This window comes from Amblyomma mixtum, chromosome 8 (assembly GCF_055824585.1).
Source record: "Amblyomma mixtum isolate Tamu chromosome 8, ASM5582458v1, whole genome shotgun sequence".
NCBI lineage: Eukaryota > Metazoa > Arthropoda > Arachnida > Ixodida > Ixodidae > Amblyomma > Amblyomma mixtum.
Window position 1 is genome coordinate 121,187,214 of NC_143019.1, and position 27,416 is coordinate 121,214,629.

Below are 27,416 nucleotides of genomic sequence, written 5' to 3' on the forward strand. Positions count from 1 at the left end.
CACGAGGGTCGCCAGCGACTTACTAAGCCGAGTGTAATCGTGCGTGGTATTGTCAGCAAAGCCAGGAATTATTTAATTCGTGAAGAATCGAAACAATGCGAAGCTGCAAGCGGGTGCGGAAATTCTTAAAAATAGCGATGTCAAACGGCGCCTAATACTTTTGGGAGCCTGCTGAATCTTTTCCAGGAAAGTAGCTCTCTGTAAGACCCAGGGTCGCCAGGTGATAGTCTTTTTATACATCATCACCGCAGAGGTCGTTTTCGTACAGCGGAATCCTAACTTCGCAGGTCGCCTCGTAGTTGTCAAGGCAGTGCTGGGGAACGTTGTTGACCACAGAGCGCTTCACCCACAACAGGCAGTCTGGAGGCGGCAAGAGAAAAGAAAGAAAAATTTTAGTAGCTTTTTGGGGGCTAGTTCTAAATATATATCATTTATGGGGCCTAGTGATGACATACAACGCAAACGACAGAGCTCCAGACGCACACAGTAGGACTGTGTTATAAAAAAAAGAATATGGAAGCTAAAATAACATTCTTACTTAGCATTTCATTGTTTCTGTGAGCAGCCTTCTGGAGAACCGGGTCAATTAACGATCCCTTACTGAGCAAGAACCCGGGCTGACACCACCTCCTGCTATGGCGCAAAAGGTTTAGCATAGCCTGGCTTCAATCGCAATTTCAAAAATGCGCGCGCTATGTGTAACTGAAAGGCTTTTGCGACCAGCACTCAGTATGCAATCTGCAGCTATCTCTAACGACCCCAGTGTTTTTATTGTACGCAACATGGACAAATTTCCGTCACTACAATAAATACTGTGTTCAGATAAAGTTCTAAGCCATCTGAAGCTACGCCGAGCAAGAGATGCACCGAAGAAATATTTAGCAGGGAAGTTTTGCGTTGGGTTAAATACTGCTGGCTTCTATCATTCATCGTTTCGGTCGATTCTAGATCAAGATTGTCCCAGAAATATCCGCTGGTAGCCGAGAGGGAGAACGGCTTACGGTCATGGTTGCTGTAGGGAATTATCGTGACCATACAGTTCCGGTAGTCAGTGTAGTTGTAGTACGCTGTATAAGGACGACTTCGGTCTGAAAAAGAAAGTAAATAAAGCAAAGTAGATCATCAAAACAAAAGAAACAAAGATGATGCTCCAGAGGTGAAACTAGCCAAACTAGCCCTATTCGCCACAAACGAGCAGGCATTCCTAAGTTTGACAGAAAGCTATTTGAAAACTTGCGCAATTCATCTCGTATTCTTGAACATCCATGACAAAAATTTGTTACGAAACCAGAATACACCATACATAAAGCTCTCCTTACACATCGTTTAAATAATTGCGTGTACATATTTCCTGATGTGCACTCGTCCTGAAAATAAACAAAATCAACAAATCCCAAATGTTTAATGGATCACATACCGTTGTCGACGAAGTAGGTGACTTGGTCAGGGATATGACCTCCCTCGATGTCGAAGGTGACGTTTCGCCTGAAAACAGATTTTTTTAGTTGAATATATATCTGCCTTGAACATAATCAAATGAAATTGGCATTAAATTACATGGGCTGGCTAATGGTTGTTTTACATTTCTCTAAATACAATTCAAGCAATGTTTAGGAAATTCAAAACATTAAGCATGTTTGAACAAGTCATTGTTTTCGAAGATCTCTTCATGCAAGCATGTTCACGAGAAAAAAAAACAGGCGGAGGAAAAAAATTATGGAGGGCAGGTAAGACTGCTTACACGCTTTGAGTGCGAAAGCTTTGTCTCATCGTGAGCTCTGTTTCAAGGTTCATTAAAGATTCCTTCCTTTCTAATGACACACCTACTCATTAGCATAGAGTCGTAAAGAAAAACATACGCTAGGTTCAGCTTTATTCGCCAAGGATCAACGTGGTTTTCTGGACTATGAGTTGTCTGATAGTACTTGGTTGAATTTCCTACACCCTCCGAAGGAATTTTTATTTTCGGTTCTTTTCTGTAGACGTCACTATCTTGTGGTGAACTGCTGATGTCGTACGTGAGCATGTTGACTTCTCTGAAGAATTTCGTTCCATGGTCGCTGGCGGGCGACGGCTTTTGTTGTAATCGGACATATGAGGCTTTCACAATATTAAACACTGATGGTTCCAATTCAGAACTTCTGATAAAGTTTTCCTTTCGATGCCGTTCAACTCCTCGGATATTACTTTGTACATGCGTTAGCCTTTCTCAAGCTGCTGTCACGAGCTCGCGTTATTTGAATTGCACGTCTCAAATCGGAAACCTTAAACTTACAGGCACCACCACTCATTGCAGACGCCTTCGTTTAAAGGCAATCAATAAAAGAAAAGAAGTGTACGTTATCATCAGTGCTCCTGTGAAGGCCGCAGTACCACGAACACTGCTCGCGAACCACTGATTTTCAGAGCACAGGTGGTGGCCTTCTGCATAATGCATCGTGCATAATGCACCATTGCATCGTCTGCATGTAATTTTTACGGGATGAATTGAACTGCTCAGCGCCGTTGTTTGAATACCCGTCAGATAAAGAGTTCTTAAATTAAATATGGCTTCTCTTTTTTCTTGACATGCGACCTGTTTTTTTCTCTTTTCCGAAGAAAGGTGTAGGTGCCTTTCATTATTCAAAGATTAGTGAATAAACATTCTTTCGCGTTCCTAAAACTATGATTCTTAAACTAAAGAGCACTTTCAGTTCACGAAAGGATCACTTCCAATTCCGTTAATTAATGGTATCCAGTTTCATAGACGAAGTGTCTCGCTTTCCATGCCAAAACAATTTCTTATTACGGAGGCCTAGAAATAACTACCACAAATTCACAGTAAATTTGTCTGCTTCATTTTAGTGGAATTCATTACCATTTAGTATAAAGCAATCATCTAACATTCATACTTTCAACCGTAGTTTCCGTACTTTTCTCCTATAAAAATAATTTTTTTCTTTCTTTTTTTCTATAAAGCATTTTGAGCACTCACTAGAATTGTTCTCCTATATTGGAACATTCATGTACATTTACCCTACTCATGTCTGGTTTGCAGTGGCATCTTATTGCTTTTACGAATGTTTTGCTATTTATTTTTTATAATCTATTTCAATTTTATCGGCTGTTGTTTGTACATAGTGATTTTTTTTAAGTTTGTAACAGGAGGCCCCTGTGCAGCCTTTGGCTTTGGGACCTCCTCCTGTATTTAACAAAGATGTGTATTTATTTATTTATTATTGATACCCTCAGGGCCAAAGGCATTTCAGAGGGGAGTGGTTACAAATTATAGAAAGAGAACAAAAACAAAAATTCAACATACAAGCGTCATGTTCCTGGTGATACAATTCAGTAAAAGAAGTAAGCATAATATGTAAGTGCAAGGTAAGAGAACAAACAAAGGAAACTAAAGTAAACAAAGGAAATGGAGAATGATAAGTACATTTGTTGTGAGCCTTAGTATACAATGTTAGCTAAATTGTTACGGAAGCGCAGGATGTCTTGAATGCAGGCTGTCGATCCGGGAAGGTGGTTCCAATCTGCTGATGTACGGGGAATGAACGACTGAGAACAAGATTTTGTTTCGTGCGGCGTTATACCGACCTTGTGAACGTGATCTAATCGTGGAGAGATGAAAGACGGAGGAGATATCAATTCATCGCGTAGATTGGGACAGTTGTAAAAAAATTTTATGAAATAAACATAACCGTGAAAATTTTCGACGGGAGGCTAAGGGTGGGAGGTTGAGCGTATTTTTCATGGAGGTGACACTTGCAGTACGATTGAAGTTAAGTAGGATGAAACGGGCGGCGTTATTTTGTACAAGCTCGAGCGCATTAATTGAATCTGCGTAGCTGGGGTCCCAAATTGCAGATGCGTATTCTAGTTTACTACGGACAACATGAGTTTTAGGGAGGTAGGGGAATTGGAGAAATTCCGGCGTAGGTAGCCTAGCATGCTGTTAGCGTTCTTAATTATGACGTTAATATGGAGCGTGTATGTACTGTGTATGTACTGTATATGATGTGTATGTACTGTTTGTTCGTTTAAATAAACTCATTCTGATTAATATTGCCACGTATCTTTTTTGCGTCCGTTCGCGCAAGGCCGTAGAAAAGGGGTGTTATCATTTTTGTTCGTGACGCGACAAGCGACCGGTCTAATCTCGATTGTTCGCAGCCATTAACAGCTGCATCTACGTGTTTCCAGATTACTCTAGATAATCTCGACCTGTTATCTCGAAGTTTCCTTGCCGGCTTTAAATTGAACGATGCCGTGAGCAGCGGGCATTCGTAGTTCGACGATTGACGAGCACGCTTGTTGCTTACGCCGCCACCGAATGATTCAGTTCTTTTGCGGGCGCAAGTCAGCCCAAATAAAGAGCTTCGTTTGCAAGTCTTTCTGATGTCTTCCTGACCTCTGGACTGCCGTCACTACAACGTGACATCTGGTGGAGGTGCTGGGTAGCCTTCCATGTACCGGACACCCCCTACAAGCCGTGACGCCAGCCCTCTGAGTCATCAACCGCAGGACCTAAGTCCAGTCCACCGCGCTAGCCGACGCCTGCAAGGGGACGCACCAGAGTTCGGGAATCTGCCGAACCCTACCCGGAAGCGGAAGCCAGCCGCAACGTCTACCATGAGCTTGCCCCAGACGACGACTCCAGTCATTCTTCACCAGCCCCGGGTGCCACCAACCTTCGACGCTTCGCCTGCGCCGACCCCGAAGAATGGCTGGAGCAGTTCGATCGTGTGGCTATCTTCAACAACTGGGACGATGCCACAAAACTTAGGTACGTCTTCTTCGCCATGGAGGAACCAGCAAAAGTCTGGTTTGAGAATGAGGAAGCTAACCTCACGAACTGGGAAACCTTCAAGGAGCAGCTTCTAAGGACCTTCACGAACGTCGTGCGAAAGGAGAGAGCCCAGCAGCTGCTACAGTCTCGCATACAACACCCAAACGAGACCGTTGCTGTGTACACTGAGGAAATGAAGCGTCTCTTCCGGCGTGCCGACGCGAGCATGAAGGAAGAAGAGAAGGTGAAGTTGCTTATGCGAGGAGTTAAAGAGCAACTATTTGCCGGCCTCGTTCGCAACCCACCGAAAACCGTCGCGGAATTCGTAGAAAAGGCATCCACAATGGAGAAAACTCTGGACGCCCGAGCCCGCCAGTATGACCGCCAGCAGCGCTTTTTTTCAGCAAGCTGCATAGATACCGCTAACAACGATAACCTGCGGGAGGTTATACGTGAAGTTGTGCGAGAGGAGCTCCGACGATTGCTGCCAACGGGAACGCAGCCGCAACCTTCATCGCTCACTGACGACATCCGGGACGAGGTTCAACAGGCCTTGGGTGTGACGCCGGCACCCATGCAGCCTCTGCAGCCCCCAGCCATGACTTACGCCGCAGCTGTGCGCCGTCCTGCACCTCGACGACGGGACCCAAGCCCCTATCGCCCTCAGCCAGCTGTGTTGGAACGCCGCCCTCTCGCCCCAACTCGCCTGTCCTACGAGCGTCGCACACGGCCTTGGAAATGCGACGAGTGGAGAACTCCCGACCAGCGCCGCCCACTATGCTTCCACTGCGGCGAAGCCGGTCACGTCCTCCGGCACTGCCCATACAGAAGACTGGGCATCCGAGGGTTTTCTTACGACGCTCCACGACCCCGACCCTGCCAGCGACCAGCCGAAATCGAAGAGTTTTTGCGTCGGGAAGAATGCTCACCGCCCAGCCGCCTATCACGTTCCCCGTCGCCATCGTCACCGCGCTTCGTATATCCTAGCCGAGGTTACGCCGTGCGTGGACGCTCCCCCAGCCCCCGAAGGTTAAACTGAATAAAGCAGCCTCTGGAGGTGATGTTGCTTCTGAGCGCAAGAACTAAGATCCTCCATCGACGAAAACAGAAGACCATGCCCCCTAGGACGACGACGAACCCTACGACGACGACGACCCCTACGACGACGACGACCCCTACGACGACGACGACCCCTACGACGACGACGACCCCTACGACGACGACGACCCCTACGACGACGACGACCCCTACGACGACGACGACCCCTACGACGACGACGACCCCTACGACAACGACGACCCCTACGACAACGACGACCCCTACGAAAACGACGACCCCTACGAAAACGACGACCCCTACGAAAACGACGGCCCCTACGAAAACGACGACCCCTACGACAACGACGGTCCCTACGACAACGACGGTCCCTACGACAACGACGGTCCCTACGACGACAAATACGAATACAAAAACTACGACGACGACGACGACGACACGGCCAGACTTGAAGCTTTTACCGCTGCCCTTACACCTTATTAGGAACGCTAAAGTTCTCGAAGCATTCTCCTTGTTTAATTTCATTTTAAAGCATCGAGACGATGCTTCTTTGGAAGGGGGGTAATGCCACGTATCTTTCTAGCGTCCGTTCGCGCAAGGCCGTAGAAAAGGGGTGTTATCATTTTTGTTCGTGACGCGACAAGCGACCGGTCTAATCTCGATTGTTCGCAGCCATTAACAGCTGCATCTACGTGTTTCCAGATTACTCTAGATAATCTCGACCTGTTATCTCGAAGTTTCCTTGCCGGCTTTAAAATGAACGATGCCGTGAGCAGCGGGCATTCGTAGTTCGACGATTGACGAGCACGCTTGTTGCTTATGCCGCCACCGAATGATTCAGTTCTTTTGCGGGCGCAAGTCAGCCCAAATAAAGAGCTTCGTTTTCAAGTCTTTCTGATGTCTTCCTGACCTCTGGACTGCCGTCACTACAACGTGACAATATCACGTGGCACGCTGCTTGTTGACTATGGTTTTGAGGCTACCGTAGAACGCTGCGGCATCTGTCGAGAAACTCTTAGTGATACGGTGTTCGGCCGAGAATCCTCTCCTCCCGCGCCTTGAAAGAATGACGCATGGAGCGCTTTAACGAATGTTTCTGACAAAGAGATAGTACACAAATAAGAGCGATACGACACTATTGCTTGAGCGTTGAGTGTGGTCAATGAGCCTGAGTCACATGCCGAATTGCGAGAGCTCTGCTAAGAAAACTTCCTCGCTCTTCAAGTCTGAAAATAGAAACCACGTCAAGAGCAGACATGAAGTCCCACGATAAGGAATAGGTCAACGTGTGCGGAAAGCTAGTGCGCTTCCGATCTACCATGTTCAGAAATGCGCGAAGCCACACACGCCTAGTAAAATAATGCAGCTAGGTAGTTATTGAAGGGAAGTTCAAGCGTGCGGATGCGCTCCTAAGAAAAGCGTGAGTTAAGAGTGGAAGCCAAAGTGAGTTTATTTTTTGGACTTTTCAAACAGCTCAACTAAATAACGACGTGCGCAGCCGTTGAACTGCGACAACTTTGTCTCACCCCCGCAAGTGAACACAATGCGCGAGACGAAAGCACCGAACGGGTAACACCTTGAGTAGCTGTCCAATTTTAAATGCTTGCCGACATGCTCTTCGAAAAGCACTTCTTGATTTATTCATTTGGCGTTGTTCACAATGAATTTGACCGCGAGTGGTTCAAGAATTATTACATATAACGGCTCAAGGAGTTTGTGAACTTTTTCGTGCAAGCAAAAGATAATGGCCTGCTCGTTTGCAAAGAGCTGGACATGTATACTTGTAATTTAAGCCAAGGGTAAATGGCATTTCGCTTTAGGGGGAGGCGCCGAATTTTGAAGAATTTGGAGGAGAACTTCGTAAAAAATGTAAAGAGCTGTTCGCACCTTTGTTCAAAGAAATGGGTAGGCTCATATTTTACTTTGTCAAGCTTTTAAATTATTGAAATTATTGAATTGAACCGTAGAACATCCGGAATTCATTACCTGATTCGCTTGTTGTACTTAGTTTCTTTTTTTATTTTTGAAAACAACTTGAGAAACGGGAGAGAACTGAGCGTCCTCTCTGGGTAATGCAGTTAAACACGAGGGGGAGAAAGAGATGAATTTTAATGAGAGGAAAACGACGAAAGGTCGGCCGGTGGTAACATGGCCCTGGCCTGCTACTCCACACTGGAGAAAGCGAAGGGGAGGAAAGGGAAAGTGTGAATGAAGATTGATGATGGCATAATACAATGAGTTTCATGAGTGATGTCCACACGCGCGCACACTGGCTGGCACTCTCATCGCGGTGAGTAAACGCACGTGAAGCTCATGTCTTGAATACACACACCGACACATGTCATTAGCAAATTGTCACCGACAAACCGTTGAGGAGCTCAGCCCAGGTTTAATAAGACGAGATGGGCGTTCCAGACAGCAGGTAGCTCGAGGGAGGAAGAAGACGATCTTCGAGCACCTCGAGTGCCCAAGGCTTGGCAAGTCCCAGCTTAAGCAGTTCGGCCGCGGTACGGCGCCACTGATTGGTTCGGACGATGGCATTGCTCCCCCTCTCTGAAGGCCACCGACTCGGTGCCGCAGCAGTGGGCAGCACAAAGAGAAGGGACGCCACATGTGTCCGGCGGCAGGTGTAGACACGCGTGAAGCGCGAGCGGACGTGGCACGGCTTCATCCGTGCGACATGGACGGCTTCGGCGGTCGGCCATCTACAGGAGCGAACTGTTCCTTGGGGAAGAACTTCATAGTTCACCTCACTGACTTGGCGGAGTACTTCGTAGGGGCCGAAATATCGGCGCAGAAGCTTTTCGGAGCGTCCACGCATGCGGATTGGGCTCCAAACCCAGACTTGTTCGCCGGGCTGGTAACTAACAGCTTTGTGGCGGAGGTTATAGAGGCGAGCATCATGGGTTTGCTGGTGCCGGATGCGCTGTCGAGCGAGTTGGCAGGCGGCCTCGGCGTAACGAACCAAGTGAGCAGCACTCATAACGTATGAGGGGTTACTAGTCGGAAGGAACATTGTGTCCAGATTGGTTGTGACTTCGCGACCATGCACTAAAAGAAATGGAGTGAAGCGCGTCGTTTCTTGTACAGCAGTATTATAGGCGAATGTTACGTAAGGGAGTATGGCGTCCCAGTTCGGTGGTCAGTGTCAACATACATGGAAATCATGTCGCCGATCGTCTTGTTGAGCCGTTCGGTGAGTCAGTTCGTTTGTGGGTGGTAAGCGGTTGTTTTGCGGTGACTTGTGCCGCTAAGGCGCATAACCTCCTGCATAAGGGCCGAGGTGAACACCGTTCCCCTGTCAGTTACAACGATGATCGGTGCCCCGTGACGAATGTTTTGAACAAAAAAGTTCGCAATTTCGTCAGCGGTACCACGAGGGAGAGCTGTAGTTTCAAAGTACCGGCTGAGGTAGTGGGTGGCGACCCTAATGTAGCGGTTACCCAGCGAGGACTCTGGAAATGGGCCGAGTAACTCCACGCCGACTTGGTGGAAGGGGACTTGTGGCGGATCAATAGGCTGTAGTAGTCCGGCTGGCTTAGTGCAACTGCAGCACAACTGTAGCAACCCTGGGCCAGTAGTACTTTTGGTGCAAAGGTGTTCGAAGGCCTGTTGTTGCTCCTAGCCCCAGAAGAACGGTTCGGCATCTTTCGTGAGGCGGATGAGGGGCTAAGCGATCTGGGAGAAGTTCCGCACAAAACGCCGATAACAGGCGCAGAGACCCAGAAAGCGGCGCACACTTCGCTTATCGCTTGGCATGAGAAAAGCAGCGACGGCGGCTGTATTATCGGGGTCAGGGTTAATTCCGTTAGCGCTCACGGTGTGGTCCAGAAACTTCAACTCCTGGAAAGCGAAGTGAGACTTTTCAGGATTGAGGGAAAGGCCGGCCGAACGAATTGCGGAGAACACGGCGCGCAAGCGTCTCCGGTGCTCTTCGAACGTGGCGGAGATGACAACATCATCCAGTTACATGAGGCAGGACTGCCATTTTAGGTCGGAAAGCACGGTGTCCATCATCCGCTGGAAGGTGGCAGGAGCCGAGAACAGTCCGAAAGGGAGCACCCGGAATTCGTACAGACCATCAGGGGTAATAAAGGCGGTCTTTTCCCGGCCGCGTTCGTCCATCTCGATTTGTCAATAGCCACTTCGCAAATTTAGCGACGAGAAGTACGTGGCGTTGCGTAGCCGGTCTAGGGAGTCATCAATCCGTGGTAGAGGGTAAACGTCTTTTTGGTGACTTTGTTAGACGCCTGCAATCAACACAGAAGCATAGGGTTCCATCCTTCTTCGCCACAACAACAACAGGCGATGCCAACAGGCTCGTCGACGGCTGTATCACGTCGTCCTGGAGCATTTCTTGAACTTGTCGGCCAATGGCGTCACGTTCCTTCGAAGAGACCCGATAAGGCGGCTGGCATAACGGTCGCTGGTTTGCGTCACCTATAATGCGGTGCTTTGTGAGCGGAGTATGCCTAACCTTGGCGGTCGACGCAAAACAGTTGCGGAAAGATTCGATAATGGTCTCCAGGCAGCGTTTCTGATTAGACGGGAGGTTCGGGTTCACGTCGGTCTCTATAGGAGCGGTAGGCGCCTCCGCTGATGCTGGGATTTTGGGCAACGCGTACTGTCCCGCGAATTCACAAAGTTCTTCGAAATACGCAATAGATCTTTTTCCAGGAAAACACTGAGGTTCAGAACCAAAATTAGTCACCAAATGTTCGGTTCGCCCACTGTTCAATTCAATAATTTCGCGAGCTACACACACTTGCCGACCAAGGAGCAGCGAGGTGTTCGTTTCGGCGATGCCACGAGTGCTGGGGCGGTTATCGCACTCTACGGTAACAAAGATGCTGGCTCTTGACGGGATCAACACTTGGTCGTCAAAGACGCACAACTTAGCCCTGCATCGCACGGTATCGTCGTCGACAGGGCCTTGGGTGGAAACGACAATATTTTAGCCCCTGAAGGTTGTTGACGGCACCGTACTCCTGAACGAAATCCTAACCGAATATGAGATCCTTGAAGCACTCGGGTAACACAGCAAAGCAACCAGAGAAAGTAACACCGCGGATCTGGATTCGCGAAGTGCAGACAACAATCGGAGTTACGACATGGCCACCAGCTGTCCGGATCTGCGGCCCAGACCAAGGGGTTAGAACCTTCCTCAGGGCCGTGGTTAACCGACTGCTCATTACAGAAAAATCGGCGCCGGTATCCACGAGTGCGGTAACGTCATGGTTGTCGGCGGATACCGGAATTTTGGCGGAAACCAGTCGGTCGCAGCGCGTCGTTGAGGTCGTCGGGTCATGTCGTCATCGGTCGAAGCGTCGCGGCGAATCTTCGGGTAGAGGCTCTTGACGCGTTCCAGTAGCAGCGGTCCTACCTCCCGGAGGACGCCGTCTTCAGTTTTCCCGATGTGGGGACGTGCCCCTGGACTGGCCAGAGGATGACGGGCGGCCGGATTAAGGAAACCGCCTTGGGGGATGGCGATCGGGATTGGCGTCGCTGCGAGGTCGAGGACTGCACATTATCAGGCACGTACAGCTCGATATACCTTGGTCTTTCACTGTAGCGTGGTCGCGGTGCGTCAGGTGAAAAGCCCCTTAAACCCTTTCTGCGATAGGGGCAGTGACGGAGGACACGGCCGGGCTGCCCGCCGTGTAACAGAGCGGCCCGTTGTTCGGCGTACGCCACACGTGCGCTTTGCTCAGGGGGGGAGCGTACTGCTGCGGTTGGGTACTGCAGAGATAGCTCTGTAAAAACACAAATGTATACTGAAGAAACTCTTCTAAGCGCCAGGGCGAAACGTGCTGATTGGTGGCGTATGACGAAGGCCGTGCTCAAATGTTTCTGTGAAACAGGACTGGATACCGTCTCTGACCGCCTGCGCACTACCTACGGTTTACACGGTTTACATTTGTGATTTTGTTTAGTAAAACACGAAATTAAGCCAGAGCCGGTGAGCTGCTAGGATACAGTTAGGATGGCAGTTTCAAATGTCTTTGGTTATTTTGCGATGTTCCAACAGACAGCTCTATATTCAGAAATACTCTGTGTGTGCAGGCAGTCGCTTGAGTCGCGGTGTTAACAAAATGTGTATTGCGACACAAAAACGAAGGACCTGCCTTTCTCGCATCACTACACTGCACTTGGCGTCGGAACGAGGTTGGTAATGTGCACATCGCGATAAAACTGATCCCTTCAGCTGTCTTGCATGGTCTTGGTTTCGTAAACTTTTGTTACTTTCCCTGCTACTCTCTTACACTTCAACTGTTTCCCCTTGAGCCACATGTTCCATAGGCTCTCTCCCTTTCACTCGTCTTCCTTTCTCAATATCTCCCTCGCTGCAACACTACTGCGCTAGTCATACTATAACGTGGAAGTTCATTGCCGAGAGAGCTCCCTGACGACGAGGGTTTTGGGAAGGGTTGATCAGAGTCGTCATGATGTGCCTGCGGAAATCGCTTGGGAAAGGATATTTGGCTATGTAGTATCTGGGCACATTATTATCTTAAACTGAAGCTGTCGTTAATTCAATGCCAAACACATTTATGTACTCCAGTCCTAATGAACCAGGGGTAACTCCATCACATTCCTTGCTGGGGTGTCGTCACCTGCCCACGCCAGAAAGGAGTGATGAGCCAAAACAAGCCGATTTTCTAAATCAGTGGGTTCACAGGCAGCGGATCATGGCTCATCTCTGGAAATGGTGGCACTATTAGTGCCTTCTTGCTCTTCGCAGTTTGCATCCTCGCAAGGTGCACAATGCCCAAAACATCAAGACCAGTGATGTTGTGACCGTTCATGATGACTACGCGCCAAAACCTTTTTGGCGGACCCGTTTTATCGCGGAGTGCATCAAGAGTAAGGATGAGACAGAGCGCACATGCCGAATTTGCCTACCGCAAGGTTCGGAGCTAGCTAGGCCTGTGCAACGCTTACATCCGCTAGAGGTTGTCACCTCGGAGTCCCGAGTGTATTGAGGATTGGCGCCTGACGCCTAGGAACGAAAGCTGAGGAAGAATGAGGCGAGGAGCGTGTGGATGTGGCTGGGTGGACGCCATGTTTGGCTTGAGTAATTAAATTAGACGCGGCTGCCGTGCCTGCCTTCTTTTTTATTTGAATACATTATTAATAGCTGCTCTCATTTGGCTCAGTGGTTACATGCGCAGTGCAAGAGATTGGGTTCAATACTTTTCACAAATGAGATTACTATAATTGAGCTGCATTCATATTGTATGCCACTGATATGGGGAACATGCAGAGTTGATGGAAAACATTTACACTAGTTTGGTTTGGATTATTGGGGTTTAACGTCTCGAAGCAACTCAGGACATGAGGGACGCCGTAATCAACTAGTGTCTTTAAGAGGGGCACGTTTAACTAGAAAAATTATAGATTCAAATACGTCCTGAAGCGGCCCAGGCTATGAGGGATGCCGTAATGAAACGGTTCGGATTAATTTAAACCACCTGTCTTTGTACAAAAATAAGAATACGTGCAATAATTTAAAACCAGTATATAACCTGGCGCTTAATAAAATGTGGCAGTTATATGGTAGTCTAGAACAAGCATCATTGTTTTGCCATTCCCAGTGCATATTCCATTTGAACAAAACATCCAGATGCTTGCACTGGGAGACCCTAAGAAACGCGTTACGTTAACGCTTAGTTTAAGTTATCACAACTTGGTTCCTTTCTTTTTAACTATGTGGAACAGGGTGTACTTCATTTTGTAGGTGTAAAATGTGACCCGATTAAGTGAAAATCACTCCAATACAGTAAGAAAAAATAGTCATCGAAATTTAGTAGAAAAGGTGCTGAATTAAATGTTTCTAGGGTAATCAGTATATTCATTTGACAAAATTTTCTCAGATTACTTTTCGAATGGAGAGATGGGTTTGAGCGTTCGAGCCCACGTGTTTTGTGGATAGATACCACAACAAACCAAAATCGCCTTTGGTACCTAGTCAGCAAGATCTCTATCATTTCAGTGTGCTCTTGAGCACAACTCCCACTTAAACGGAGCGATACCTAAAGTAAAGTACTGAGCCTTCTTCGCCTTCAACATTCAGATTCGGAGCAGCACCTCGCCCGAACATTGAATATGCCTGAAGTCACCAGACAAGCCATCACCCCTTACCTTCTACCACTGCCGTCTCCGACGGTACACGGCAACTCAACATTGCGATATTCAGCAGTGATTGCGATCGTGAGGTCTAATAATAGCTGTCGTCAAACCAGAACCAGCGCACAGGAGCACTAAGATTAGGGCACAAAGCGGGAAACATGGTCATCCATTTCTCCGACATTAAAAGTTATATGGTCTCCAAACCACAAGACTTGCCACCATACTTATTTTTCTCTGAAGGCAATGTTTAGAGATCGAATCGGTCGGCTTGCCGTACACAACTTTCTCGAAGGACAATGCCTTCGTTCACGCGCATTCAAGAACAACAAAAAATTTATGAATTCTACGGAGAAGAAAGGTAGAGGCCACCGAAGAGCCGTGGAGTGGTGAAAATTACTTTGAACTTGGTAACATTTTTGTTCCCGCAGCTGCGCATGGAAATAGCCGTTCACACCATCAAAATGCTCCCAGCGAAGGTCGGTGAATCTCCAGCTCTACCTCTTGAAAATAGCCATTTCAGCTAGGAACGATTGTTTGTCCACCCTGAAAATTTGACACGCGTAATCACCAATGATTTCCGTAACGTGGGTAATCTCGTCTTCGGGAATAATGCGTTCGCACTGGAAAATGGCGTCTCCAATATAAATGGCGATAATTTTGACGCTGTCGTAAGCGCGAGCACGCAGCCGACGTACTGCGCACTTCGGGGCGGTTCAGCAAGACTGCCGTGCAGTAAAAAGACAAGACATCCAGATTTCATGGTTTTTAAATTCCTAAGCTTAGAAAGTGCTTGAAATAGGTTACAACTACTCCATGTTCTGATAAAAACGCGCGCAGCCACTAAGCATTATTACAGCAGTTTTTCTTCTTACCTTTTTAAATTGTTTCTAAATGAAAGCCCTTCATTCGGAAGAGCTTGCACGCAAGCTCTCGTTTTCCTCTTGTTGTGAAGTGTTGGCGGGTATCTCTGACTACTGCGGGCCGGCGATCCCACTAGGAGGAGGTCCCCGATGTAATGTCTTTCAAATCTTATTGCCTGTTATAGCTATGTTGAATCAGTTGCTCTAGAGTAGGCCACCTCAGTACTTTTGAGACTAGCTCACCGTTCTTCCAGCGACAACCGCAACTGGTTCATATTCGCTACAAAATAATAAAATTACCCAGGTTCTATACTCTATGCACGGCAATTTTTCAGCCCCTTGCAATATTCCAGTGGTATATTTTGCCCCTCGCCTCTGATGAGACCTGCGCTTTAAGCTCAGGATGGGCAAGAACATACCCTAAATGGTTCAGTGCTTAAAGGTGTCTCGATAAAGCCTTCGAAACAAAGACTTCTTTAGTGCCTAGCAAAGCTGAGTGATCGTCATAATGGTAACCATATTGAAAAATCCGGTATCGCGGCAAACCGGATTTTACCGGAACATATCGGTCTCATACCGGTCCGGTATCACTCTCATACCGCCGAGACTCGTTCGGTTTGATGGCTATACCGGTTCATACCGGTCCGGTATCAATCCCAAACCGGACAGACCGCTCCGGTACGGAGCTCATACCGGAAAGTCCATTCCCGGTTCGAAGCTCAAACCGGACAGACCAGTCCGGTACGGAGATCAAACCGGACAGACCAGTCCGGCACGGAGCTCAAACCGGACAGACCAGCTTGTATTCAGAGCGATATGTGCTGCGTGGTTTTGGTGCTTGGTCTGCAGATTGACTGTTGTATGCAAGCAGATATTTTTTAGGGGGGGGGGGGGGGGGCAGCGTGCGCATAAGCGCATAAGTGCGATAATCAACACATACACGGTTTTGTTGAAAGGGCTAAGAAAAGTGCTAAGCGTGAGCTGCGCAGTGGCAAAACATGCAGTTTGTGCATGAAAGGCGGGGGCTGCTTCCCGTGCAGCACCCTGACAAAGTCAGGGCGGCTGTGTGCGGGCAAACGGCTAGTATATATCCGCCAGTAGCCTTCGGAAGTCCTGCGCAGATTACTCTCGGTTTCACAGTGCAGAAACGTTATGCGCCATTAGCAAGTTGCCGGGTAACACCTATAAATAGTCCCACGTAGTACATTAGTTGTACATGGGAAGAGTTGACGTTCTCACATTTAGCCTGCCTGCATATCGTACATCAGAGGTAAAAGGGTTAAGCGTACCCAAATACATACCTTGTATGTTTCACTCTGATGAAGAGCTGCTGTTTGAAAGTCGTAATAGAAAAAGAACCCGCTTCTGAGATTTGTTCGTGCGTCTTTTGCGTTTATCGCATTGAATTTTTTTCTGGTGTGCTACGGTCACCGCGGAGAAAACTGACAGCATAAGGTTTCTTGCTTTTTCAATGCACTTCAATTACGCCAGCACTACAAGCGCTTTCGTCGTCTCCATGCAACATATGGCGCATGTACTTCACGACTGGTTGATGAACATGGCGAGCCTCCGGCGACTGCGCCAGAGGCTCCAAAAGGTTTGTTAATGTCGCGTCCTTTGCAGCAGCTTTCTTAATGTTCGCTAGCAGCAGCCTGTAGTGACGCATCGATGAAAAAAAAGAATTCTTGGTTTTCGTACAGGAATTCTTTGCACTTCTTGTTCGTCAAGAGATCGCCCATTGATAACGCAACTTGTCGAAGTGCCATCGCGAGCGGCCCCACCCTTCACTCTATCAGGAAGAATACTAATCACAAATCGCCCAGAATATTTCTATCGACGAACAAGAAAAGGTTAATTCAACGCAGCCGGCAGCTTGGGGTGTTGGCTAAAGGGCGACACTTCGGGCTAGCTAAAAGATACAGCGCTCGATAGGACAAAATAAAAACAAAAACCACCTGTAGAAGCCTCACACGAGTAACCCGTCTTTGGGCAAATTTTTTTTTTCAAGCTTTTTTCTTTTATCTCATCACCGCCTTCTCTGCTTTTCCTGGGTCTGGTCGCAACAAAAAAATTATCGACGATTACGTTACTTCCTAATGCGAAATTTGAGCGCAGCAAATAAGCTGTTTCACCTTTTCGATAGATTGAGGCAAATAAATCGAGCAACACATGTATGCGCTATCACAGATTTTTTTTTTTATTTTTCACACGTATTCGCAATTTCGGCTCGGGCGGTGCACATATACAGATCCGCCGCCACCAATCTGGCTCTCTGATTGCCACCGCACAGGGGTTGCATTGGAGGAGGAGCGAAGAAAGGAATTAAGTTCGAGCCGGCGCTTTGACAACCGGAGACTCGCAGGAAGAGGGGGGAGGGGAGCGGCGTGTACACCCAGCGGCAAACGATGGGGGCAGAAGCGCGCGCAGCAAGCGGACAACACGATAAAGGGAGGAGGGAAGAGATAGCAGCGACTGACTGATGCCGCTGACGCCGATAGCGCTGGGGGGATGAAAGGGGGGCGGAGCTGGTTACGAGGCCGACGACGACGCGAAACCCAGGAACGGACGCCAAAGAGCTGCGCTCTAAAAACCTGCTCATCCCTGGTTTTTCTGTCGGCCTTTGTTCATCCCTTGGGCTCCTTTGTGTCTCTCCTGTCCCTCCTAGTCCCGTTCCCCGAAACGGTGCGGAGGCGCTCACTCTACAACCCACGACCGAACATTTTAAGCCGCCCTCCCGACCACGCTGCCCCGCGACGCTTCCATGAAGTGGCGAGGAGGCTCCGATTCTGCTTGTTCACTGTGCCCGGTCACTGCGCAGTGAATTCCTGCAGAACTGCTCCTCGGCCTTTCCTGCGTTGCGTTGGGACAGGTTTTTCTTCTCTCCTGCGGTTGGGTTGAGTGTGAGGCGATGAAGGAAGCTGCGAAAACACGCTGGCACTCGCTCGTCGGCGTTGAATTTGCGTTATACAATTTTTTGCGCCTTTCCTCGTGTTGCCTTGATCAATCCATGATCGAAGATGACATCGCCTTCCTTGCGTACGTGCAGTGCAAATATGGTGGAACCGTATCGTCCTTGTCTCAGTGATGAATGACTTCGCTCCGAAAGACGTCAGTGATGAACAGTAACATTTACTGACATTTGACCGGTGGAGGCCACGACGGTGAAGGCGGATTTTATGACGGCGACGTCGTGCTGCTAGGACGTAAGTACGCATTTCAAATCATTCTGTTCTTTAAGCACTGCCTCCGTCTCGGTTATATGCTCGGCGTGAACAGAAACGTTCTAACTGTCCATTGTCTTTTTAACTAGCAATTTGTAGATTGCACAGAGCAAAGAGACGAAATAGCGCAAAATTTTCTTTCAGTTGCATACCGAAATTGCTTGTCCTTCATGATAGCATGACTAAAGTTAGTTTTATGGTTTGTATTCTTTCTTTACAGAGGCATATGGTGTATACGTGCGAGAGCAATCAGCGATAAGCGTCCTGAGGGGGAGTGGCTCAAGACCTTGAACGAACATCGCGCATCACATCGATGCTGTGGTATGTGCCGTAAATAGTGGAGGATGACCACGCAAACATTTGAATCGTCCGAAGAACCTGTTTACACACCAACAATGTTACGACGCAGATTTGCAATACATTATTGATGAAAATACGAAAGGCGTGAGGTGCATTCACGATACTGAGTATTGCCAATGCTCAGGGCCAGTCGTCATGAGAGGCCTGGCTTGTCTGTGGCTTGTCTGGGCCCACGAGGGCCCGCAATTCAGAGCCCCGTTTGTGCTACTAGGGGATGCATTTGTAATTATTGCATACAGGTCCACCTCGGGAATGGAATTCTTATTCCTTCAGCAAAGTGGGCAGCAGTTATGGTGGCACCCAAAGATTCGCGTTTCTGCAAGGACGCAGCCCGCAGCCTTTGGACGACTCCACAACTCCTGGAAAAGAATATTACAGGGCAAGCCTGCCATCGGTACCTGAAGTCAGAAGCCTCCACAGTGGACAGAAAGCCAATGACGCCTGAAAAGTTACATGCCATTGGCCGTAACTTGCATGTCACAGTGCTCAATGCATTATGTTGTGTGTCAGTGCCCAATTAAATGATCAGCTGGGGGCATTATGTACGAGCAATCATATTTTTTTTCTGCAGGTGCTTTTGACTACTTCATTGGCCAGCACCCAGTAGAGACCCCAGCGCCGGTAGATCGTCGCAGAGAGTTAAATTATTACCTCAGTGAGCTGGTTCAAGACATATGCGGAAAAATAAACATGTTTTGGAGTTTTTGATGCATTATAATACTCACTAAGCTACCAATACTTGGTGCAACCTGAGAGCAAATAACACAATTCCACATCGACTGCAATGCGAGTCGCTGATAATCGCAGATTACCAGTTTCTGAGGCTCTGTATATTGCAGCATTTGGCACGTACACTTATGGCACTTGTTGGAGAAATGCCCCAGTTTTTGTGCAGACTTAGTACAAGTGGGATATATTTGAAGCATTTTATTCCTGCCTTTGTCCTGTGATACAGGGCGCTCCTGTATAATACGTGGCTAGCCTGCACAATACAGGACTGTCCTGTATGATACAGGACTGTCCTGTAGAATAGAGGATACTTCGGTAATCCGGTATCGCAAATCCTGTCCAATAACCCGGTATGCGGTTCTGGTTTAAAATTCGTACCGGATTTTTCAGTAGGGAAATGCTGTGCTCTTTGCGCCGCTGAAGCTAAGATACTCTGTCTTGTTATGGAAAACAATGGTTGTTATATTCTCCAAATTTTTCTTATTTGGGCTTTCTGAGTAGGAAGATCATGCTCACTTTCTAAAGACTACTGAACTATAATGCCTAATGGCATCTTGATTCCGCATTTTAATGAATGACTGCCTGCAATCTTTGCTAGCACTAGGCAGAATTGTTGTGCTCCAAACGGTATATTTAAGAATGGGCTATGACAGCGCCGCAGTTGGGGCCATACCTTGTCATAGAGCAACTACAAATCTGCATAGAGTTTAACACTGCTCCGCGTCCTTAGGTACAATTTAGGCCGTCGAAGCCGTCTCTGAATCGGAGCACAGTACACCCTTGAGCCTACAAGGCAGAATATCTAAGAGACGCTCTCTAAGATGAAAGTGTATGATAACAGCATAGGCAGAAGACTTACGCCGGCTTTTCTCCACGCGCCTTGAGGTGCCAGACGTAGGCGGCCTTTTTGGCTTGTGGGTCGTAGTGGATCCGAGTAGCACTCAGGCACTTGAATGACGTGTCATTGCTGGAAGAGGAGATGGCTATGGCATGCCGGAACACGCGAAACATCTGCGGCAGTAAAACAGGCGAATGCACAGTGAAGATCACGCTGCTGTGTGAGAGAAGAAAATACGCGTCAATTCACAAATTCACAAAGATTGTAAAGAGAGAAGACTGTCCGTGCCCACCGTAATATCAGGCATCCACTAAGGTGCACTTTTTACGCTGTTGGCCGCAAGAAGGACAATTTCTGGCTCTACTCGGGTTTTTCCTCACCACTGCTGTGTTTCCTTATCTAAACTAACTCTTATCAGTTTTTCATAGAAACTCTCAATAAACCTTGCTCTCCCTCTCTCTAAGCAATCCATCACTCACATACTCTCTCTCCTCATCTACTTCATCTCTGTCCTTATTTCTACTTTTCCGACCAAAGAGATCGTTCGCTGTCTCATCCACCCACAATGCCCTCGACAATTTTCGTTTCCTGCTTCTATTCGCGTTTACAAACCAACTGGAATGCACATCACATTTTGTTCCAGCTCAAGATTTTGTTGCAGACATCAGTCAACGATATATAACAAAAAAGAGTAACAGCTTCTCTGAGTTATAGCATCTCCCCTTTTGCAACCAAGACGGCGGTCTCTTATACTGCTTCACCTCAACTCTTTACTTGTTAGAGCGCTCGGCTCCTGAACTCGAGGATGCGTTCGTTCCAGCCGCGGCGGCCGCGTTTCAATGGAGGCTAAACGCTTGTCGCCCGTGCACCGTGCAGTGTCATGGCGCGTTAAAAACCCCTTGCTGGTCGAAATTAACCTCGAGCTGTATACTAAATACAGGTTGTCCCAGCTAAATGTAACCAAGCTTGTAAAAAAGAGGATGTTCCCTAGCCCCAGTGAGACCAACTCAGGGTTGTTGACAGTCGCGTGTACTAGTCTGTGAGAGTTTTTCATTGTACAAAAGTAATTAGCGGAATCTATTTAGCTAACATTTAATTAATGCCTTCAGGAAGAAAGTATCAATGCAGGAGTTGTAGATCTCATAGAAAAATAACGGTTTGCCGTGTTTGCAACCAAGTGCCAATGATACGGCTTCATTTATCTGACTTAAAAGAAAGCCCGCGAAGTACAAAAAGAACCACATGACAGGGAAGCAGTTTCTGCGCTTTAAACGACCGATCAAGGAACGACATCCGCTTATGTTTGCAACGCTGTCCCGAACAGTGTTAGGCGTTTTGAGATGGTGGTGAGATATGCGCCAGGAACTATGGAAAGTAAGCGGGCGCTGCTTTCGAAAAAGTGAAGCGCGGCTCGCATGGACTGCTTTTTCACGCGAAACCTCGCCTCGAGTGATAGGTATGTGGCCGTGCTGCCGAACATGCACTGTAAAGCGCTTAGAAAGCGGTCGCCCGAGTGCCCATGCGAGAGTTGCTGGCGTATATCTCGCAACCATCGCAAAACGCCTAACCCCGTTCGGGACAGCGTTGCAAAGATAAGCGAGTATAGTTGCTTGACCGGTCGTCTGGGAGTGCTGAGACTGCTTCTCTATCACGTGGATCGTTTTGTATTTCGCGGGCCTTCTTTTAAGGCAATTAAATAAACTGTATGAGTGGTACTTGGTTGCAAACAAGGCAACCGGTTACTTTTCTATGGATCTACAATTCCTGCATTGATACTTTCTTCCTGAAAGCAATAATAAAAATGTTAGCTACATAATTTCTGCTAATTTATTACTTTTGTATAATGAAAAACTACCGCAGAATAGGAAATGCGACTGTCAACAATCCTCGGTTGGTCTAACTGGCATAGGCAACATCATCTTGGTTACGTTTGTCTGGGACACACTGTATAACAAAAAAAAACGATATTTAACAAAAACAGTAACAGCTTCTCTCAGTTGTGCCATCTTCCCTTTTGTAACCAAGCCGGCGGTCTCTTATTCCTGCTTCCCCTCAACTCTTTACTTGTTAGAGCGCTCGGCTCCTGAACTCCATCGTCCCTTTTGTAACGAAGCGGACGGTCTCTTACTCTGCTTCAACTCAACTCTTTAGTGGCTAGAACACTCGGCACCTCAACTCCATCTTCCCATTTATAACCAAGCGGGCGGTCTCGTACTCCTGCTTCACCTCAACTCTTTACTTGTTAGAGCGCTCGGCTCCTGAATTCCATCTTCCCTTTTGTAACGAAGGCGGCGGTCTCCTACTCCTGCTTCCCCTCAACTCTTTACTTGTTAGAGCACTCGCCTTCTGAACTCCATATTCCGTTTTGTAACGAAGCAGGCGGTTTCATACTCTGCTTCCCGTCAACTCTTTACTTGTTAGAGCGCTCGGCTTCTGAACTCCATATTCCGTTTTGTAACAAAGCAGGCGGTCTCTTACTATGCTTCCCGTCAACTCTTTACTTGTTAGAGCGCTCGGCTCCTGAATTCCATCTTCCCTTTTGTAACGAAGCCCGTGGTTTCTACTAATGCTTACCCTCAACTCTTTACTTGTTAGAGCGCTCGGCTCCTGAACTCCATCTTCCTTTTTGTAACAAAGCCAGGGGTCTCTTACTCCTGCTTCCCCTCAGCCCTTTACTTGTTAGAGCGCTCGGCTCCTGAACTCCATCTTCCCTTTTGTAACAAAGCCAGGGGTCTCTTACTCCTGCTTCCCCTCAACCATTTACTTGTTAGAGCGCTCGGCTCCTGAACTCCATCTTCCCTTTTGTAACAAAGCCAGGGGTCTCTTACTCCTGCTTCCCCTCAACCCTTTACTTGTTAGAGCGCTCGGCTCCTGAACTCCATCTTCCCTTTTGTAACAAAGCCAGGGGTCTCTTACTCCTGCTTCCCCTCAACCCTTTACTTGTTAGAGCGCTCGGCTCCTGAACTCCATCTTCCCTTTTGTAACAAAGCCAGGGGTCTCTTACTCCTGCTTCCCCTCAACCCTTTACTTGTTAGAGCGCTCGGCTCCTGAACTCCATCTTCCCTTTTGTAACAAAGCCAGGGGTCTCTTACTCCTGCTTGCCCTCAACCCTTTACTTGTTAGAGCGCTCGGCTCCTGAACTCCATCTTCCCTTTTGTAACAAAGCCAGGGGTCTCTTACTCCTGCTTCCCCTCAACCCTTTACTTGTTAGAGCGCTCGGCTCCTGAACTCCATCTTCCCTTTTGTAACAAAGCCAGGGGTCTCTTACTCCTGCATCCCCTCAACCCTTTACTTGTTAGAGCGCTCGGCTCCTGAACTCCATCTTCCCTTTTGTAACAAAGCCAGGGGTCTCTTACTCCTGCTTCCCCTCAACCCTTTACTTGTTAGAGCGCTCGGCTCCTGAACTCCATCTTCCCTTTTGTAACAAAGCCAGGGGTCTCTTACTCCTGCTTCCCCTCAACCCTTTACTTGTTAGAGCGCTCGGCTCCTGAACTCCATCTTCCCTTTTGTAACAAAGCCAGGGGTCTCTTACTCCTGCTTCCCCTCAACCCTTTACTTGTTAGAGCGCTCGGCTCCTGAACTCCATCTTCCCTTTTGTAACAAAGCCAGGGGTCTCTTACTCCTGCTTCCCCTCAACCCTTTACTTGTTAGAGCGCTCGGCTCCTGCACTCCATCTTCCCTTTTGTAACAAAGCCAGGGGTCTCTTACTCCTGCTTCCCCTCAACCCTTTACTTGTTAGAGCGCTCGGCTCCTGAACTCCATCTTCCCTTTTGTAACAAAGCCAGGGGTCTCATACTCCTGCTTCCCCTCAACCCTTTACTTGTTAGAGCGCTCGGCTCCTGAACTCCATCTTCCCTTTTGTAACAAAGCCAGGGGTCTCTTACTCCTGCTTCCCCTCAACCCTTTACTTGTTAGAGCGCTCGGCTCCTGCACTCCATCTTCCCTTTTGTAACAAAGCCAGGGGTCTCTTACTCCTGCTTCCCCTCAACCCTTTACTTGTTAGAGCGCTCGGCTCCTGAACTCCATCTTCCCTTTTGTAACAAAGCCAGGGGTCTCTTACTCCTGCTTCCCCTCAACCCTTTACTTGTTAGAGCGCTCGGCTCCTGAACTCCATCTTCCCTTTTGTAGCAAAGCCAGGGGTCTCTTGCTCCTGCTTCCCCTCAACCCTTTACTTGTTAGAGCGCTCGGCTCCTGAACTCCATCTTCCCTTTTGTAACAAAGCCAGGGGTCCCTTACTCCTGCTTCCCCTCAACCCTTTACTTGTTAGAGCGCTCGGCTCCTGAACTCCATCTTCCCTTTTGTAACAAAGCCAGGGGTCTCTTACTCCTGCTTCCCCTCAACCCTTTACTTGTTAGAGCGCTCGGCTCCTGAACTCCATCTTCCCTTTTGTAACAAAGCCAGGGGTCTCTTACTCCTGCTTCCCCTCAACCCTTTACTTGTTAGAGCGCTCGGCTCCTGAACTCCATCTTCCCTTTTGTAACCAAGCCAGCAGTCTCTTACTCCTGCTTCACCTCAACTCCTTACTTGTTAGAGCACTCGGCTCCTGAACTCCTTCTTCCCTTTTGTAACCAAGCGGGCGGTCTCTTACTCCTGCATCACCTCAACTCCTTACTTGTTATGGCACTCGGCTCCTGACTCGAGGATGCGTTCGTTCCAGCCACGGTGGCCGCTTTTCGATGGATGCGAAACGCTAGTCGCCCATGCACCGTGCAGTGTCACGGCGCGTTAAAAACACCTAGCTGGTTGAAATTAACCTCGAGCTCTATACTACGGCGTCCCTAATAGCTCGTATCACCTTGGTAGGTGACACCCCATCTAGCGTACCATGTCATCTTCAACGCTTCTATTGGGAACAGAAACTTGTGATGTGAAAATCATTCATTCATTCGTTCATTTTAGACAAAATCAAATATGATGTTTATGTGCATGTACTATCGGGGACAAAAGTGGTAAACTCCACGCGGCCCGAGCCGGAGCAACGGAAAACCGTTTCAACGCCATCTGCAGGCGGCATCTCGGACCCAGACAGCCAATCTGTGACCTTTATTATCAGCAGGCATGTTGCTTGACTCGTTTCAATGTTCCGTTCTTTTGCTCGCCAAAATGCCGAGCGGCGCCGCTGCAGTAGCAATCTGGTGGCCCTCTTTTCATTTTGTGTCTTTTTTTTCAACGCTCATTCGAGATATGGCTTCAGAGCCGGCGCTCGCACCGTCATGATGCGATCAAATGCCCGCGCGCGCGTGGCTAACTTGTCGTTGAAGCAGCGCATTTTGGAAACATTAAAAGGCAGTTTTCCGTTGCTCCGGCTCCTACCGCGTGGAGTATAGCACTTTTGTCCCCGATAGTACAATAATTGTGTTCGTCCAGTCTGGATTGCCGGGGCAAAAAGGATGTTGAGGCGCGTGATGAGTAATCGGAATCTCCCTTTCACACAATGCTTCCTGTTGAGACGGTAAGATATACATGTACGCTGCACTGTTGGGGCAAATTAAAGAGGCGAAAAAGGTTTTATTGCATCGATTAGATACAATAGCAAATGGTACCGTTCACGCATAAAAACATTTAACTCCTAAATTCAAATTGCGAGTTTCTTATTGTAGAACTCCAACCTAACCTCTTTCTTAGCGTTGTAGAGCGTTAAATTGGGGCTCCCAGCATCGATACTAGATATATTTTATGTTGCAGTAAACATGAAGGGAACTCAGGCACACAAAAAGTGGTGAGTTTGAATAACTCCTCTCGAGTAAACCTCAAACCAGCAACGAAATCTTGACAACTTGTCTCCAGTATCGATGTGGACGCTAGCATTCAAAGAGAGGTGCGCATGTGAGATTTGTCACCATACGACCAACATCACAATCAGAAATGTAGGATGACAGGATTTTTGAGCTATCTCTTTTACTCATGGCCTGCCGGCTACATACGACTCGGCTACATACTACTCGAACGCTGCGTTTCGAAGCGTTAAAAATGTGCAAAGTACATTGATACAAATATTACTTGCACTCCAAATACGTTCAATAGGCGCCGAAAAAAAAATAAGCATACAACGTGACATGTCAAACAACAGCGGTTGCGTATGGAGAGATAAACAATCTTTCGGAGCTGGGATGTGCTATGGACATCGATCTGATGGATTATAGATTAACACTGAAAGGTTTTTGATGTCCACCCATCGGGTAATTTCACACGACGTTGAGGTGGGAAAACCCTGGCAAGTGGCTGTAGTTTGGCCCCGTACAAGTGATGTAGCCAGTACTCGGACCTCAGCAGACACCCGTCTCGTCATTTCTGTAGAAGAAATGACTCCATTAGGATCGATAACACGGCTGTGCAGTGTCTGTGAATAGATAGGCAGTGTATTCAACAGCGGGAGATTTACGCACTTCGCCTTGCTGGACTACGGTTGATACAGTGCTGGTGCGTTTTTAATGCCAAAGCATTTCTATGCTATGTCGACGGGGTCGTGTCACCAAAACGTGTGAGCAGCAGTTGTGACATTCTGAGAAGAGATTACTGGGAAAACATTAGACCACCCTGCTTTGAGATCTGGAATGAAAATTAATGCTGACGTATCAAAAGTTATACTGCCGTTTTTTTTCCGTGCCTCACTTTACACAAACATCAACTCCCCGTCACAGCCATCGTACGGGTGAAGAAAACGAAAGCGGAACGCCATAAAGAAGAAATTCAATTAAACATTATTCAGCTGTTGTAAGCGGATACCACGCGGTGAACCACACTAAGGTCTAGCTCATCATTTCAAAGAAGAAAACACTCAAGCAAAAATGTGATGTCTACAGTCTCTAAGCTTAATTCATACTCCACGGATATGTGAGACATCAGCACTCACCCGAAAACTATCGGTTGGGTAGCGACGGCGGTTCACAGCAATGTGAGCCGTGACTATTCCGGCGAGAAGCATGCATGCCGCAAGGTTCAGCCAGCCCATCTTCACTCCGCGTGGTCAGCCGGATGTACGCGTCGCACGACCGAGCTGCAGTGCTGTGACCTTTACGGGGCTCGAGCGGGCTCTTACGTGCAAGAAAAAGTGACCACCGCGGTAAACAAGGATTCAGGGAGCGAGGCGGAGGCAGACAGATGAGAGGGGGTGCTGTCGGCGTTGAGACACGTACCTCTGCCGTATCCAGGTCCATTCAAGTGACCACTGCCGAACCTTCGCTTATCTCCTTTGTTACAGAGCAACTGTGTGCAGGAAACAAATTCGTTCTGTTATTTTTCTGTTTATCGATGTTTTTGCCATTCGAGGGGTCGGTAATTAATACTGAGGGAACTGAGCTTCGCCTGAAAGCGGCCCTTGAGTGCTGCGTTATCTAAGGGTCGCTCCTCGGTGTCGTATTCCCGCTGCGCTCAAAGATTTTACTCGTTTACTTTAGCCGCCACTTTGTGACACAAACAGCAAGAAAGAGGTGTCTCTCGCTGGCACG

At 48.0% G+C, this 27,416-nt stretch overlaps 1 protein-coding gene across 1 annotated transcript; it reads right to left on the bottom strand.

Annotated features, from left to right (window-relative positions):
• Positions 1-213: 213 nt before the first annotated feature.
• On the bottom strand, positions 214-27,190 carry LOC149334146 (uncharacterized). Its single transcript, XM_089555033.1, has 5 exons — positions 26,822-27,190; positions 19,990-20,141; positions 1,418-1,485; positions 1,002-1,088; positions 214-360 (listed from the first exon to the last, which is right to left on the bottom strand). The coding sequence occupies exons 1-5, from the start codon at positions 26,918-26,920 to the stop codon at positions 233-235; spliced, it is 534 nt and encodes a 177-aa protein (XP_089411159.1). The 5' UTR covers positions 26,921-27,190; the 3' UTR covers positions 214-232.
• Positions 27,191-27,416: the final 226 nt, after the last annotated feature.